The 17,915-nt window shown below is 42.7% G+C and overlaps 2 protein-coding genes across 8 annotated transcripts in view; both read left to right on the forward strand.

The window, feature by feature from the left end:
- Nucleotides 1-228: 228 nt before the first annotated feature.
- On the forward strand, nt 229-13,105 carry Mapmodulin (acidic leucine-rich nuclear phosphoprotein 32 mapmodulin). Of its 2 annotated transcripts, none has more exons than XM_071781901.1 (8): nt 229-809; nt 8,326-8,469; nt 8,655-8,774; nt 8,868-8,980; nt 9,063-9,166; nt 9,281-9,351; nt 9,593-9,680; nt 9,892-13,105. In XM_071781901.1, exons 1-8 carry the CDS (start codon nt 762-764, stop codon nt 9,957-9,959), a joined length of 756 nt encoding a protein of 251 aa, XP_071638002.1. In that variant the 5' UTR covers nt 229-761; the 3' UTR covers nt 9,960-13,105. The 2 variants fall into 2 exon arrangements, with proteins under 2 accessions (XP_071638002.1, XP_071638003.1); XM_071781902.1 differs by lacking the exon at nt 229-809 and adding an exon at nt 5,440-5,582.
- Nucleotides 13,106-13,684: 579 nt separating this feature from the next.
- Nucleotides 13,685-17,915, forward strand: part of Amph (amphiphysin) — a 38,011-nt gene continuing 33,780 nt past the window's right edge. For 2 of the 6 annotated variants that reach the window (XM_071781895.1, XM_071781897.1), the window contains exon 1: nt 13,686-14,000. In XM_071781895.1, the coding sequence (XP_071637996.1) occupies nt 13,932-14,000 (69 nt within the window). In that variant the 5' untranslated portion in view covers nt 13,686-13,931. Of the gene's footprint in view, nt 14,001-17,915 lie in introns of all 6 variants that reach the window. The other 4 variants (XM_071781896.1, XM_071781899.1, XM_071781894.1 and 1 more) reach the window with 3 other exon arrangements.

Raw genomic sequence — 17,915 nt, forward strand, 5'->3', positions numbered from 1 at the left:
GCGCTCCGTCGAGGATTCGACGCAACGGCCGACAGGTGGCGCGCGGCGGTCTGCGCCGAACGTCCGGATTGGCCGCTTCGAAAGTAGTGCCAGACATGTGTCTCGTTTCCCGCCTCCGGTGCGGCTTGTGTTGTGTTGCGTGTGGGGGAGCGGGAACGGACGAGCGGAGAGGGGGGAGGGGGGCGGTGGGAGAGGAGAGAAGCGAAGAGGAGAGGAGAGGAGGACACCGCCACACAAGTCCGGCGAGTCGGCGGCGAGCGTAGAGACACGTAGAGACGCGGCGCGTAAGGGCTTGCGGACCGGAATCGAACCGCGGGTGTCGAAGGTGGTTTCTCGTTTCTCTCTTCACTGCTGGTGTCCTCCTGAAGCACGCCACACGGGAAACGCGTCGGACGCACCAGTCATCACGCACGTCAAAGCTGGGGCACGCCACGCACTGCAGCAACAGCAGCAGCAGCGACGATTGAGATCGGGTTGGCACAATTCGACGTCTCCGCGCAACTGCCCGGTGACCGAGCGAACGTGTTGGTTCTCGGCCGTGTCCGTCCGTCATATTATATTCCCGGCCCCGAGAGAGTGAGAGAGGAGCAAGGTTGCTGGCACACGTAGTTGGTGTTGCGACGCAGCGGGAGGAGGCGGCGGAGGAAGAGGAGGAAGAGACGGACGACGGCGGCGGCGGCGGCGGCGGTGGCGATACGTTGCGCGGTACGGAGCGGAGCGAGAACGAGCGGAAGCGGATCGGGGACTGCCGATTGCCGGCCATGGAGAAGCGGATAGAACTCGAGAAGCGGGGAAAGAAGCCCGGCGACGTAAGACAATCCTCAAATTTCTTGTACTCGCGCCTCGTCTCTAATCTTTATCTCTACCGCACCAATCTTTTCCTCTCCCTCCCCCGCGCGTTCTGTGTGTGCGTACGTGTGTCTCCGTGTCCCCCCCTGTGTTCGACGTGCGGTCCCGCGGACACTTTGCGTTTTCGCACGCGCCGCTTTATTACGCGGGTATAATGGACCAGCACAGCGTGCGTCACGAAATTTCAACCACGCGTCCTCGTCGTCGACGCGTCGTCATTAACCGCCTTGGGAATCTCACGAATCTCGCGTTAAACCGCGGCGTTCGTCGTGCCCGCGAAAGAGAGAGAGGAGGAGGGAGAGAGAAAGACGGAATCGCCGCCGTGTTGCCTCGACGCTTCAGCGGCGACAACAACCACGCACTCGCTAATGTGGCACGCCGTTCTGGCCGCACACTTCCGTCTGTCTCTCTCTCTTTCTCTCTCTTTCTGTCGCGCGCGCCCTTTCTCATTCTCGCGTTCGAACGAATTTCGTCTCGGGACAAAACGGCGACCGCGTGGCCGTCTCCCGTCTTCGGGCTCTCGTCGCCGATCGGGGGGGACGGCATATGCACGCACTGACGATGCATGGCCGCGAACGAGCAACGGGCATGGCATGGCGCACCGCGCCGCGCCGAGGAGAGAACTCGTCGTTCCCTCTCTCTTTCTCTCGCGCGCGCTTCCATTCGCCCGCTCTCTCTCTCTCTCTCTCTCTCTCTCTCTCTCTCTCTCTGCCTTCTCGCGCGAATAAAAAAAGAAACGTGGCTCTCGCGCTCCGCGTGCAGTTTCCTATCCGTATATCCCACGGACTACTCCATTTCTCCGTCTTCCCTGGCTTCCCTTCCTTCCTTCCCGCTTGATTTGCCTGCGCGCTCGCCTCGCGGCACGACTACGCTTCATTTCGCTTTGTTGCTGTCGACAGCGTGTCGGCCAATCGCCGGCCCTCCCCGCCCGCGGAAGTGATCTCGCGACGCGGACGATCGGATCGGAGTCGCGTCGCGTCGCGTCCAAATTTCTCGGGTGACGCGCGACGCGCGATCGCCCCGCCGAAATAAAATGGTACGAGGTTACGCTCGCGTGGCTACCGCTACCGTACGCAACCCGTTGCTCCTTCTCGTTGCGATCTTCGCACCCGTCCGTCCGTCAGTCCGTCCGCCCGTCCGCTCGCTCGCTCGCCCGTTTGTCCGCTCGCTTTCTTATCGCTGCGACGCGGGGAGAGAAAGAGATTTCGCTCCGAGTTACGTCGCGCGCGCGCGCGCGCACACACACACACAGGCACGCGAGGACCTCGGAGTGGAGTTACCATTTTTCCGGTGGCGTGGAAAGCGGGAAGAGGCACGCGCGACACCGGCTTCTCCGGTGCGCGCTCCGCGTGATTAATGGTGGATTCTCACCAGCCCAGCGTCGTCGTCGTCGTCGTCGTCGTCGTCGTCGTCGTCGTCGTTGTCGTTGTGCGTCGGCCGACTTTACCCGCGGACAATTGATCGAGAGCTTGATTCTCCGCCTCCTTCCGGATGATAGCGTTGGTTGCAATATAAATGAAGATGAATCCGTTTCTCTCTCTCGCCGCGACTTTACTTTCGCGCTAATAGACGTCCACTTATTGCGCGACTTGATTTTTTCGTGATATAATCCGTATCGGTGTTGCGCGAACTACGCAGAATATACACGTCGAATGCAATTCTAATTTAAGATACACGTGTCATATACATACATGTGTATAATCAAGTAAATAAAATATGTGCCGATATACGGTCGGGCCGATCTTTTGTGCCTAATAATATTTCAATTAATTTATGTACATTTTTCGTTTTGCAAACCACGCGCCGTTATACTATCGGTCTTATATAGAACGCAGTCTGGAGCTGAAGCTAGAATAGTACAAATCACATAAATTGATAGTCAATTTAACAACACCGAAACTAATACGCATCTTTAGAAACCGCAAAGAATACGTTGCGAAAAATATCCATCCGTTTGAATCTGGACCTCCTCATTATCGGTCAGGCGTCTTCACCAGTTCGACCACTGAAGCATATTATATACATATACATATATGTAGCTGCAATTATTTATGTATAGCATATACATATACATATATACATATATGTAGCTGCAATTATTTATATATAACATATACACACATAATTACAGCTCTACGTGAATCCCCCTTCCGGCGTTTACCGACACCCATGTATTTGATACACATATGCGAGCGGGTTGACACCCAAATCCGGGATTGATTCGAATCTAATTTTCCGTGACAATGAGCATATTTAGGAATAAACGCGTAAACATGAATGCGTGTCTCGTAATATTTTTTTTTTTAATGAGCTTTTTACGAGCGCACGGGCGTGTAAAATTATCGATAAATCTTGCATAAGTGCAAAATTATGTACTCGAATGAATATCAATCTCAGGATGCCCCCGGGAATGAGTCACTTCGCGCTATTGTGTGAAAAATCGTGCCGTGATTCCCAGTTTAATTTGTATCGCTTAATTGTTCTTGCTCGGGAATCAATCTGCTTAGATCGGTACACCGAATTACGTAACTTAACGCGTGCATATATGTCCGTGGTTTAAATACGCGAAACGAAAATCGTTGCGACGTCACGGGGAGAGAGAGAGAGAGAGAGAGAGAGAGCTAATTAAATCAAATCAGTCCGCGGGATAATATATTTTTAGAACAAATTTGCAAAACGGTATCAATCCGTTTGAATGTCCATTGGGCTATTCGTGTACACGAATGTTAACGGTAATAAAATGTAATTGAGAGACAGGGTCCGATGCGGTGCCATAAATGTGATTAGAGCTAATCAGCGAAATACTTCGATAATGGATTTTCCACGGATTTCACTGCGGACGAAACGCGTCAAATTCTCCATTAATGGTTACGACCCGTGTCCATTAATTAAACGTGACTCTATGCAAAGAACCGAATAATAATCGTCTCCCCCCCACCCTCGAGTTTTGTGATAGATATGTGTGATACGTCCGTTAAATGGCAATTAGTAGAGAGGACTTGTAAAATTTTGGAGTATTTCTCGTGCAACTAATATTATAAAAAACAAATTAATATATACAAGAGAATCGAGAATGATTTAGAAATTTAGATGTACCATGCGTTTCTCAAGTAAACTTGTCGAAATTTTACTTTAATGAATCGAACTTGAACCGTTATTTCGTCGAATATCTCTATGATTATACATGTAATTACCGTTTCCATAAAAATCCTCTTTGAACTTTATATTGATCGAATATCTTAAACATGGTCTATATAGATATTTCGAAAAAAATGGAACTTGTAACAACTTTGAACATGTTTATAATTACATTTAAATTTAAGAATGCAAGAAAACGCTGTATACACAGATGATATAAATTATAAATAATTCCTTTGAGATTGAAAGTCTATATTTCCTTAATTAAAAGTATGGTATTTTTAGTAAAACTAAAACTTTTAGTTAAATCTTTTTTAATGCCAATTAATTTAGAATTTCTATATTTTTTGTATGCTTTTTTTTATTTCTTGTGTTCTTAGATACGGAATTCCATGTTTAAAATGTAATATTTCACAGCACGTCTTTTATAAGAGTTTTCTTTTTGAAATGGGTTCTTCTTGATTATAATAAAGCAAAAGTATGATAGTGCTTAGTGATAATAATCGTTCCCGGGGATCTTTGCGATTTGCGACATCGATCGGTATAAGAAGGCCGCAACGAGGTGTTGCCTTTCCCGAGCGAGGGCCAAATCTTGATGCGAAGCTTTGCAAACGTTCTCAACGGTAGTTCGATATATCGAAACTTACTAACGGTGTTTCGTACTTTTGGTCAATCCGAAAATATCGACGTGAGCATCGCCTCGGCGACTTAACGCCTGACATTTTGTCATCGATGCGTGTTAAAGTGCAAAGGACTTTACACTTGCTGACGCAGTTCGCGGAGAAAGTTCCTGAAAAAGGCGTCTTGTTTTCTATATCAAAAAACGTAGATGCTGATAAAATCAAACAATTAGCAACCCAAGTAATTTTGTCGCTAGACAGAACTGCCTTGGGTTGCTATTAATTTCTTGTTGCACTTCCTGTAGATTGTGTCCTCCCTTTCTCTCTCGCAATATCGCGATAGAGATCGTTACGTGATGCGCGTGAAGAATTAACGCGACATATGTTTACCCGATTAATGTATTTTTTAGCATCGAGGCGTCGCCACCGATCCTCGTCCGCGCGAAAAAGCGTGTTGCGCGCGCGTCGCCAGCGGCCGCGTTATGTAAATGAAACGGCAAGGCGCGCGCGCCGCCATAAACGAGGCGCGTGCACGCGGCAATCTGGAAGTCGCCATTGCACCGCGCCGCGCGGCGTGGCGTCGCGTCGGGACGCCTTCATCGCCGCGTCGCGACGTCAACTCGTCGTCGATCCGCGCGTCCCGTCACACCTCGCGTTTCCACGCGTGCATGCGTGCGCGCACGCGCACGCGTGAGCACGAATCACCGCCGTGCGCACCGGATCGCGTTTCGTGACGCGTCGCCAATCGCCGCGCCGCCATCTTGGACGAGTCCACTTTGCCGGCTGATCGCCGCCAACCGGCCGCCGCGCCGCACCGTGCCGAATGGCACGCGCGCGCACGCCTCGCGCGCGGCCACGGCGAACGAATTTTTTCACCGTGGCGATGCGACGTAACGTAAACGTCACGTCGCATCGCCGAGCCGAATCGAGCTGCCTGCTCAGCCGATGTCAGCCGGCATCGCCCGACTTTCTCAGGTGCATCGCCGCGTCCGCGTCCGCGTCTCTCTGTATGTATGTACGCGCGTAGGCGTTCGCAGAGCCGTAGCTAGGGTGTGGCGTCAGAAGAGCGGGGCTTCGGCGTGACGCGACGCAATTTTGGAAATAAATTTTTCTCGCGCGCGCTCCCTTCGTAAAAATTATTCTATCTGTTCGTCTTAACGCGTGAATTTATGCGTATATTCGAAACGTACTCCGATAATAATCGTCTAAATTCATGTGTTAAAGCATTAATAAGCTGTGCAGCAGTATAGCCACATGGACATTCCGCGTAGTTATTTCTATATTAAAACGAGAGAACGCGGGCAAATCTCGTCTTAATATCTTTACTGTTATACATCATCCTCGTTCCTAAATGCATAAGTTAAACAGATGTCGAGTCTATACGTGCTAGTTACAATCGCGAGCAGCTCTTACATATTTACGACTCTGAAACTTCACCCACTCCGCGTTGACCACCCGCGTCGCATTTGCAATGCATCTTGGACGCAACAGTGCCGTACTACAGTCCGGGACTACTCCGGAGCACACATGGCGGCTCCGATATTTTCCAAGTTGAGAAGGTTCAGGTCGATCCTTACGACGCGGTCAAAGGATGCATGCTCTGCATTTAAATTTGTTATAACGTCGCGCGGATTTAGAAATGAATATAGAAGGGCGTATCTTGTGGGCGTAAGACGAGAATATCGTTCTTCGGCGATAATAATAAAACCCGCACAGTTGCGTAATCGTGCGATTACGAAGCGTATCCGTCATTGTTACGGAAACCACGCGACAATTTCGCATTTCAAAACGCCGAAGAATCCTATACAGCGGCGTAACGTGCGCGTCTTCCTGGTTGCCTTGATCCGTGACTGTCATTGATCCGCTCCTATGACACCTCGTGACGTTACCACTACGATCGGTGCAACACGGGGGTAATATATAACCAACCTGCCGGCCGATTGGTCGCGTGGAGTACGCAAGATATTTAGGCGAGGAGTATAGGATGAAAAAATTATATGTGTAACTCGATCAAAAATTAAATCCAATAAACGCAACACGTTGTGTTTGCTCATGAAGTTTAACTTTGGTTTCGTGAAAAAATTTGCGCATTAAAATTATTATATATAAAATTATATAAATGATATTATAATAAAATTATTATATAAATTATTATACAGATTTATCCCTTAAGAATACAATTTTTTTTTAAGAAAAAATGTATAAATATATGCTTTATTATTTCTTTAGGTATTGATAGTGTAATGTCTGTCTTTAATAGTGTCGTCAATCATTTTTGATTGGTAATAGAGATCAATTATATTAATTTCCAATAGATAAATGTATAATAGATAAGATAAAAGCTAAAGTTTTTGATATTTTTTAGCATAGAAATAATGACTTAATATATGAATACAAAATATACATATACATATAATTTGTTTTCTATATTTCTTTATTTATCGAACATGAATCAATCTCATCTACAGATTATCGCTCATCAATGCAAAATGCGATATATCAATCTACATATCAACGTGATCTACATCATTATAGAAATAATTGTACTAAATGTATCGGAATATCGCGGAGTGTCTCAGTAGTTCAAGTTCTAACACTATATTCGTGACAGAACATCGGCGCGATCGCGTTGTAAAAAGGACACCGTATAAACATCGCGCGTAATGGCGGCATTAGCGAGATCGATGTGAGCGGCCAATCAAAAATCTACTCCGGCGCACCTAATATACGGCGCCATGGAACGCCTGGGCGGCTGAACCACTTTTTTTTTAAATTCGAAAGACGAAACTCCGATTGGCCGTTTGCTAATAGAAACGAGTGCACCGCCAACGGAGGTGTTACAACTTGCCTCATTACATCATGGACGCGATAACGTAATATGGAAGTATCGATACTTCCGGCATCGAGGCATCCGGTATCGATGATGACCACCCCTCGTCCCCTCCCCCTTTCCCTCCTTTAACCAACCCCACCTCTCGTACTCGTCGTCGCGTGCCGCAGTCCGCCGTGCTTGTCGCTCGCCGGCTTTTCCGACGCCGCTAAACAAGACGCGGCATGCACTCCGCTTACCGTCACGCCGCTCCACCGCCCCCTCCCCCTCCCCCCTTCTCTCTGTCCACCGCCCTTCATCTCCCTTCCCGGCTCTGCCCCGCGCCTTCTCTGTCCTCCTATCCGGTCCCGCTCTCTCTCACCCTCTGGCCTTTCTCTTTCTCCGATCAATAAAATAGCCCATCTCCCGCGAAAGCTTATCGCTCGTTTGAATTTTAGCGGAGGACGACTTTTTCGACCGCGAGCGCCCGTCACCGCGCGACCCGTCTGTCCGCAACCTGAGCGAGAAACTCGCGCGATTCCCGCGGCCGCGCGAACCCGACTATGATCTCGATTCGAGTACGATTTCACGAATCGATGATCGACACTCGCTTTAAAATGCGGTCATTCGCAAATTCAGAAATATTAACGTTTTAACATGATTATTCTCGGTTTCAGTTATATTTTAAAGAAAACAGTAATATTTGGCATATATTCTATACATACTCTACACACGCGATTTTTTTTCTTCGGAATTGATATTAATTAAAAATCGCACGATGCAATGTAATTTTTTAAGCACGCTGTGATTTAGCTAATATTGCATGGAAACCGCTTCTGATATTTATGTGGACTTTCTTTGTTTGTTAGCCACTCGTAAATAATCATATGATTCACGTTCATGTTACAGATCAAAGAACTTGTTCTTGATAATTGCCGGAGTACGCAAATTGTGGGCCTGACAAATGAATTCAGCGCTCTGGAATCATTAAGTCTTATCAACGTGGGTCTTACCAGTCTAAAAGGCTTCCCAAAATTGTCCAGTCTTAAAAAGGTATACATTTGCTTATCACAAAGTAGCTATTCAAGATACTCGTTAGATTATTATAAAAATAATATACATATTAACATTATATTAATATAAATATTAAAGAATGAGCGATTTCGAAAAAAAATAATTGTCTTTATCGCACAAATAAGTTTTTTATTGCAAGTACAAATTATCTTTGTTTTGTGCAGTTGGAATTAAGCGACAATCGGATTTCGGGCGGTTTAAATCTGCTTGATTCGAGCCCGAAGTTGACTCATCTGAATCTGAGTGGAAACAAGATCAAAGATCTCGATACGCTACAGCCATTGGTAAGTTCTTGCGCTTGTTACAGAAAACTGAAATCTATTTGTCCGATCTATCGCCAAGTAAAATCACTAACACGAAGCCCTTCCGTATTCCAGAAAGAGTTCAAGAACCTGAAGAGTCTGGATCTGTTCAACAATGAAGTGACAAATATGGATAATTACAGGGAGAAAGTCTTCAATCTTATTCCCAGTCTACGATATCTTGACGGGTATGAAATTATACTGAGTTTGCTTTGTTACTTTGTTTATATTTTCTCAAAGCGGCTAATTATGTTTTGTTTGTGAATTCAGATATGATGCCGATGATTGCGAGGTCGACAGTGAAGGGGAGGATGATGAAGTCAATGGAAATGAAGATGGAGAAGGAGGTGGCAATGAAGAAGACAGTGAAGAAGGTTGGTTGAGAGTGTAATCTAATAATTGTAACAAAAAATTCGATTAATAAGATGTTTATTAATAATAAAAAAAATAGTTATATCAATATGCATATTAAACATATCGAAATATAGTTTCAGATGAAGAAGATGAGGAGTTCCTGGATGACGACCCAGGATTAGATATCGTCTACAAGGATAAGATTGTGAGTTTAGTTCATTTCACATTTAAGTAATTCATAAAGTTAAACTGAAAGCGTGTTAACACGAGAATGCTTGATGGAATGTCCATCGAGATTTTTCGCTCATTAAACATTTGTTATCCATAATATAATAATAATAATATGTAGGTGTTATTGGTTGTTTATATAGCATATTAAATGATCTAACTTTATTTAATGAAATAGGTTATAATATAAAATTAAAAAATATATATATCGGTTACAGGACAGTGACGAGGAGGATTATATGGGCGAAGAAGAAGAGGAAGATGATGATGAGGATAACGAAGACGACGAGCAGGAGGAAGAAGAAGGTATGATCCTCAAATATTTATATTATTTTTATTGCTTATTTTTATATCTAGAATTTTAAAACCTAATAATAGTTTAAACGAATATGCAGTATAAATATTGAAATGTCGTAATTATTTTAACGAAATAATCTTTTTTATTCGCTTATCGCTTATCGCACACATGTTATAAGCGAACCTATTTCTATAATGGAACCAATTATGTTTTGTGCAGAAGAATCTCCTGTTCGAGGAAAGAAAAGAAAAATTGACGAAGTAGGAGGAGAGAATTTGAACGCTTAAGATGGAGAGGGCTGTCTCTGGTACTGTTGAATGAGTGTAAAATTCATATAAATAATAACAATAATTGCGATGCCGAGTGAACAGCTGGGAATCAAACTAATCGACCGACCAATGACAGACTACAGTTAGTGATATGAATTTATCAGTAAATCATTGACTGCGAGGAAATTGTCTGTGTAACAACAAAAGATTTATCGTATGATAGAAGCGGAATGTGAATGAAAAGCGCAGTGAGGAAAACTGGGAAAGAAACGGATAATGATGGCATAAAAATAGGGCTGCATTCCAGCTGGACACAGCACAGTTTTAGTTATACTAACGATATTTTATATAGAGTATATAGAGTTAGAGTATTAGTGGTGTTGCATAGAGTGGGAAGAAGATCGAGGTGAAAAAGCGCGAGAGAAAGGGAAAAGGAGAGGGCGAAAGTGAGAGCATGAGAGAGCCGAGAGAGTGCGCGTGTGTGTATGCGCGTGCGAAAGAGACGGAAATAGATTGCGGGAGGTAGCGGGGTTTTACACTTGAAGGAGCATCTTGTCTGTTAGCTCCTGTCGGCCAAAGGCTGGTCACGCTGGAATGCGGTCATCGTTAATCAGTAAATAAGGTTACATAAGTTACATTTTAAATACATTATTATTGTACCGTGAATAAGTATAGAGTAAATGAGGAACAACTTTTGTACAGGTTTACACCATACATCGAGGTGCATTATATGCCTCTGTGATTTTTGGGACAGAAAATAAAGAGAGAAATATATGTTACTCGTATACGTGTAAACGTATATATCCGACAAGGGATGGTGGGATGGGGATTAAGGAAGAGTACGTTAAAACAGAAAACAAAAAATACAAGACGGTCGCTGCGAACGATGGCAAATTGTGCGCGTTCTTCGCAAGAACGTTTTACATTACGGAGATATCCGATATCAACGAGTGACGGATAGCGAATAGAAAATAATATCGTAATATTTATATTATTGTTTTCAATCGCGTGATTCCGACAGCAGAGGAGCGAGAGTTAGGACCGTTTATATCCAGATAACGTGGAATACGAAATTCTCCGATACACCTCGACGTGTCGAGCGTTGCACATAAACGCGGACCCGGTGTTATCCTAACTTAGACTTTTTTCTAGTAAGTTTTAAGTTCCAGATATTCTATGTACAACGGCGATCGACCGCCCGACGCATGGCTGTTAGGATTATTGTTATTTACTCTCGGGCATTGCGTAAATGTTGTGCTCTAATATAATGTAAAAGGATCAATTTGATTATTACGATTTACGATATTCTCCTACTTCTGAAAATAATTGTACAGCTATAACTTGATTTTTTCTTTTATATATATATATATATATATATATATACACACACATATATGTATATAAGGCATCACAGATTTATCGTGTTTTCTTTTACCTATATATTTTATAATAATTAGGCTAATACTTTTTTAACAAAAAAAAGAGAAACAGTAAATATCAAGAAACATCTTTGTTTTGTTTTGAGTAAGTCTTTTTTAATATCATTTACTTCTCCAAGTATTTGATAATGAAAATTAAAGAGCTTATGCCGTATATTGAATTTCTATCGAGATGAAAAACTGAAATATATATGTGATATATTATTTCTAATAAAAGAAAATACGATAATTCTAGGACATCCTGTGTATGCCAAAGCATAAACAGTAAATTATGTTGATTGATTTCTATGTAACATAATGTAACTGCAGTAGGCCTCAGTGTTTGGAACGAATTACTAAGAGGAAACAAAAGTTAACATCGTGTGCGTCAAAACGATTGACCTTTAATTTCTGTCTCTGAAGTTACCATTGCGCTGATACATTTCGTGATGAATAAAGAAGTGCGAAGTTGAAAGAGGTAATGGAGATTCATCAATATATTATGATTAACATTAAATTACAAGTATGATTTTAAGAAACAAAATATTTACACTTGCGCTTTCGCACTTTTGAATTGTACTAAAGTCAGAAACGCAAAATTAGATATAGGGCAAGAACAAAAAAAAACACGTGAAAAAGAGACAGTTGCAAGATAAAGAGACTCGCAGAATGGATCAGACGATGTAGTTAATGATGCGACGAGCAGACTTGGACAGGGATAACCAATTAACTACGTAATCGTGTGAGAATGGATGGAAGTACAATGGCGAGTGAGAATGCGAAAAGAGAGCAAGAGAGAGAGGATCGATTTTATAAGAAAAAAAAGAATGAAAAAAATAATTATGCGGTAGTATCGAGAGGACCTGGCGCCTCCTTGTCGCCAGTTTGGTTATGGCCTTATCCAATTTTTCCAAGACTAAAAGCAAATTTATATTAGGTACAATGAGTATATGTGAACATGTACAGGTCCAAATCTGTAAATTTCCAATCTGCAATTTGTAATTGCGGCTCGCGCGGAAGCGTTTATTAAGCGTTAAATTATAAATATAATTAAGAATTTAAATTATAAATAATTAAAAAAACATTCCGCGCGCCCCGCGACACACGTGTACACGTACATACACATACACACATACGCATACTCTCAATATACACACACATAACACTTTTGTCAATTGCGATTTTGGATAGACCATTTAAGTAAGGGGGAAAAAAAAGAAGAAAATTTGTCTATCACCTTCTATTATCAGATATATTACATCTGTGTACTGTCTGTCTGTTCCGTTGTTAAAATGGATTTTTATCATAACGTTTGTTTATTTCGAGCAATCCTCATCACACAAAATAAGAAAAGATAATTTATTAATAAAACCATTTACAAATCAACGATGGTGTATCCGATATGTATTGACAAGTGAACCTAGCTTTTGCACTTGTTTTTTTTATTGCGCTTTTGGCGTTATCAATACGAATATTTTTGGTTTTTTTTTTTTCATTCTCGCTTATAAGTTATTTTTAGATAATTTTACAGAAGATATCCTTTATATATTTATTCTAACTCGCCGATCATTTACTATGAGCTTTAGTCTCGCTACATCGGATATACATAGATATAAGTGAAAATATATATAACTGAAGATATTTTAAGGAAAATCATTTCGTAATTGATCTGTAATTTATTTCCGATTATACTTTATTGATCCTAAATTTGCCTATGTATATTCTATAAAGTACGTATGACATAGATTTTCTCGCGTAGACTTATTATTTCTAGTTATATTCCTTGAAACATAGAAATCTAGATCAAACAAATTTCCCATTTCTTGTCTCTAATTCATCTTTCGTTTTGCAGATACGAGCGTCCAGTTGGAAGTACGTGGCTAGAATTAAATTGAGGCTCGAAACAAAAGATTTCAAATTATTGAACAATTTTGAATTATTAAACAGATTTCGATAAATTGCAGATCGAGCTATACGAGCTAATTTGAAATACAAATATTTGAGTTCGAAATTCAAGAGCGAAGCTAATCGATCATTTAAACTCTAAAAAAATTCAAGCGGAAATAATATTCGCTGCCAACGGCGCTGTTCCATTTTAGTTAAATTTGACAATTTGAAGGTGAATATATTTCAACGAAATTACAGTTAGATATTTAAAGTCGAACGAGATTTTCGATCGCGTTTGAAAATTCTAATCTGTGCGGGTTTCGAAACGGCTGCGCGCCAACATGGCCGGCGCGCGCCGCCCGGCATGGCCGCCGACGCCTGCGCAACGCGCAACGGTCACGCGCGACACGCGCACCAATATGGCCGCCGGCGGTGGCGCACGGGTTCGCGGCTTCGCGTTCGTCCGGTCCGTGCGCGCGCCGTCGCAGTCGTCGCACTCAGTGGTGAGATTCAGTCACTCTCCGCGCTTCGGTACGAGCGTTTCGGTCTCGCGAGTTGGTGTGCCACTGCCTCCCCCCTCCTGCGCAAAGCTGCGTGCCGTCGACAAGTTGAGAGAATTTCTAAGTGCTTCGTCTCTCCTGCCTCCGGGATTCCGGCACTCCGCAACCGACGCTACGGGAGCATCATGGCCGAGAGCAAGGGCGCGTTAATCGCGAAGACAGTGCAAAAACACGCGGGCAGAGCGAAAGAAAAGGTAAGTGCACGTATCTCTGTGTCTCTCTTTCTCACACGCTGTATTTCTCTCCCTCTCTCTCTCTGTCGGTCTTTTCGGACGGGTCGCTCTCCTCGAGCACTCGCGTTCGCAGACGACGTGCGACATGTCCTCGCGAGACGGAAATTAACGCGAGAACTCGCGAGCGACCGGGGTTGACCATAACCTCCGTGACGTGTGTCTGCCGACCGAACGCCGCGGACGGTCGGGGTTAACGTTTCGCGTCAGCGCCGCGTGACAGTTGCATCGCGCCTCGCGATTAAATCGCGGTTGTCTCCCGTTCGAATTGGGCGACAATCGCTGTGCGGGAGGTAGAACCGCGGTGTCTCTTTACTCTTTATGAAAAATTCGTGCGATCTGTGAGAGAGAGAGATAAGAACGTACGTCAATCTGGTACAGTCGCGTTTTCGCTCGCTCGACTCACGACACGGAAATGTGCTTCCGCGAGGTTTCCTCGATGCGACGCGACATGTCAATCGGATATTCTGTCATTTGCATAGAATCGCATGCGACGCCGCTGCAATACTGATGAGCGATTTTGTAAATCACTCGTCGATAGATAAAAATAAAAGAGCCCGATGGAAGAACAGCGAACGACGAGTTTCGGTTAGCGGCGAAAAAAAAAAATAGCAACGACCTCGTCCTAGCGAGTATTTACGCCGATTTCGTATTTTGCTCCGTATAGTCCGCGAAATAGTGCGGAGCAAAACATTCGGCGTCCCTCGGAAGCGCGACTTGCGTCGCGCTTTTTTCGCCGGCGGCGCCTCGCAATGTCGCGCGCGAGAAGCTTTTACGTAATCGGTAAACACGTTCGCGCGCAGTAACTCTGTAGCGGTATTCGTTCGAAATGATAATTACGCGACTCCCACCCGTGTCCGGTTCGGGCCCCGAGACGTAGGAAACTGCGCGTGCACAGGTGCATCCTGACTGCACGTCAGTGCCGCGCTTATCGGCGGCGATCGCGTGTTTCGTGCTCGCGGGGCGCATGATCTACGATTTTTTGTCGAAGACTGCCTCCTCAAGGTGCCACGTGTACCCACTGACTAATCCTCCGACGATCCTTGAAGCTTTATATCCGGGAAATGACTGACTCTTGACATTAATATTTCGAATATTGACGCTGTTGACGCTGAAATTAACCGGGAGTTTTTAAGTCGAACGAAAGAAAACGATTTTGTATATCCGCAGTTTTTTTTTAACTTAAAACCCGCTTCAAACAATCTACAACTTCGGATTTCAGGATGGAAAATTCTATTTATGATTTTATTTTAACCGTGCATTTCGATGTATATATATGTATTTTGATAGATTTTATACACGTGCGTAATTTAAATTTTTTCAAATGTCTTTCGTATTGCAAACACAAAATAAAATTATAAATAGAATTCCATTAATTTTGCACGCGATTTGTAGGTCGTCTAAAATGGGCTCACGCGGTCGCGAAGCACAAGATCCACGCCGCATGATTTATTTTAACTGCAGGATTTTCGTTAAACTCAAACGATAAATATTGCTTTTCCAAGGCGCCATGTGCATCCACCGAGTAATTCTTCTCGGCGATAGTTTCTTATCCAGGAAGCTTCGTATCCAGAAAGTACTCCACTTTAATATCACGAATATCATGAATTATATGAAACTTTTTTGATCCTTAAAGCCCGCTTTAGACGGTATGTAATTTCAGATTTCGGGATAGAATTCTATTTATAATTTTACACATTTTGGTACGCGACATATAAAATTATATATATAAATAGAATTTTATCTTGATGTGTTATTTTAATATGTACTCTATATATGTATGTAATTTTGATTTTTAAAACATTTTTTATATTACATGAAATTAAACGATATGTACATAAAATGACATAATATGTATAAAATTAATAGAATTTTCCGAGTCATCTAAATTGGGTTTAATGCAATTGTCCGATATCCTGTATTTAAAATAATCCTCTATTTCTGACGGTTTCAGAGAATCCTCTATAATCTCTGTATCTCAGAATTTAAACTACAATCTGTCCTACGTGAAAAATTTATTAATACCATAGCAAGCAAGAAAAGAGAGAGGGAGAAAGAACAAATTATTATTTCAGGAATTGAAGATAAAGTTATCTCGTATCCCTGACAATTTTCATTTAATCCCCACGTCATAGAACGACGTCGGTTATCCTTGATCCGAAATGAGGCTGATATGACAGCTATTAGATATAGGATAGAATGTTACATTATGCCGAGTCTGTGCGACGAATAGATCGCCCGCGATTAGATATAAATGCACGCGCATTTACGGGCAAAACGAAACCCTCCGACATTCTCACGAGTCACTCGAGATGAGACGCTATTTTACGTGGTTCACTTTTGATGATTCATTCTAGCGGCAAGCAGAGAATCTCTCTTGCATTTTTTTTTCACGCGTGTGCCGTTCAACGATCGTATTTGTGGAAACGTCATTTACGCGATCCACTTTTCACTTTGCACAACGTTGCATTCGCAACGATTGTTCGAAGCGGAGAGAAAAGTCGAGAATTTCTTTACCTCTTTCTCATATTCATCCCGAACAATCGTTTCTATTGTACCTACAATATTATTTGCGCCAAATATTCTTTTATTTTAGCCCATTTATCCGCGATCGTTGCTCCAAGAACCGCTCTAAAGTTTTTCTCCGTGCCGATTTACTTCCATTTGAAGGCTATAAATTACCCATTTCTAATGACCTCACGGAAAAAAAGAAGTTGTAAAATATGGACAACTAACATATTTTGTTGCGAGAGCTATATTTTTAGCAATAGTAGCACAACGTTTTGTTACTATTGCTAAAAATATAGCTACACGGAAAAAAAATTAGCTACCGTAGCAAATCTAGTCGTAAAATATAGATAACTAACATTTTTTTACTGCGAGAGCTATATTTTTAGCAATAGTAACAAAACGTTGTGCTACTATTGCTAAAAATATAGCTCTCGCAACAAAAAAATGTTAGTTGTCCATATTTTACAACTTCTTTTTTTCCGTGCTCAAATATCGAACGGCATTTTAGAGAAAAATGTTTCAGATAAAAGTTACAACTCTGTCATTTAAAATGAGACACTGCATATTTATACGCGGTTAATTTTTTTATTATGTACTTTCATAAATCAAGCCATTTGTAATATTGATAGATATATATACGTTTTTAAAAACGTAACTTTATTTAACTGTCCGAAAAATGTACACATCTGTCAAAGTACGCATTTTAACAAATTCGCTAGAATCCGTAAGAATCGCGATTCGTAGTCTGGGAATCGCCGATACGAATTGAAGCTACGGAAATTTGCCTATATGCGAGAGAGACTTCTCAAGGTGTATTATAGATCGCGCTTCGCGATGGTGCATACGTCCGTGCATCGCCGGCAACCTGCGCTTTGGATGCGTCGGGGACCATTGATGCATCGCATGGGCATTGCGTAAGCGACTCCTCCGTGTCACGCAATTCGCGTGCGCGCCATCGGTGCGCGGACTTCTCGGTATTACGAATAACAAACGTTCGCAATTTTTTCTCTCTCACGCCTTTAAAATCGTAGACTTCCCGGTTGCTCCGCACGACGAACGGAAAAGGAAGATATTAACATAAAGAAATAACGAATAGATGACTTGAGCGCAATTTTGCGGAGAAAGCGCCATTTGGCGAGAAAAACCCGTTTATTTTCAATAAGAAAATGAGTTGCAAAATCGACAAAGCTTATCGATTTCTTCATCTAATTATTAGCAATATTTTTTTTTGCAAATAATAGTTAATTTGTATTCCGGACCGACACGAGGGGGCGGAAAGAAAGAGAACTGCCTCGGCTTATCTGGTAGAACCGGTCTAAAGGTAGTTATAGCTATACTAAGTCTGTTATTCTCCTGCCTAAATCGAGA

The sequence above is a fragment of the Temnothorax longispinosus genome, chromosome 6 (genome assembly GCF_030848805.1).
Source record: "Temnothorax longispinosus isolate EJ_2023e chromosome 6, Tlon_JGU_v1, whole genome shotgun sequence".
NCBI lineage: Eukaryota > Metazoa > Arthropoda > Insecta > Hymenoptera > Formicidae > Temnothorax > Temnothorax longispinosus.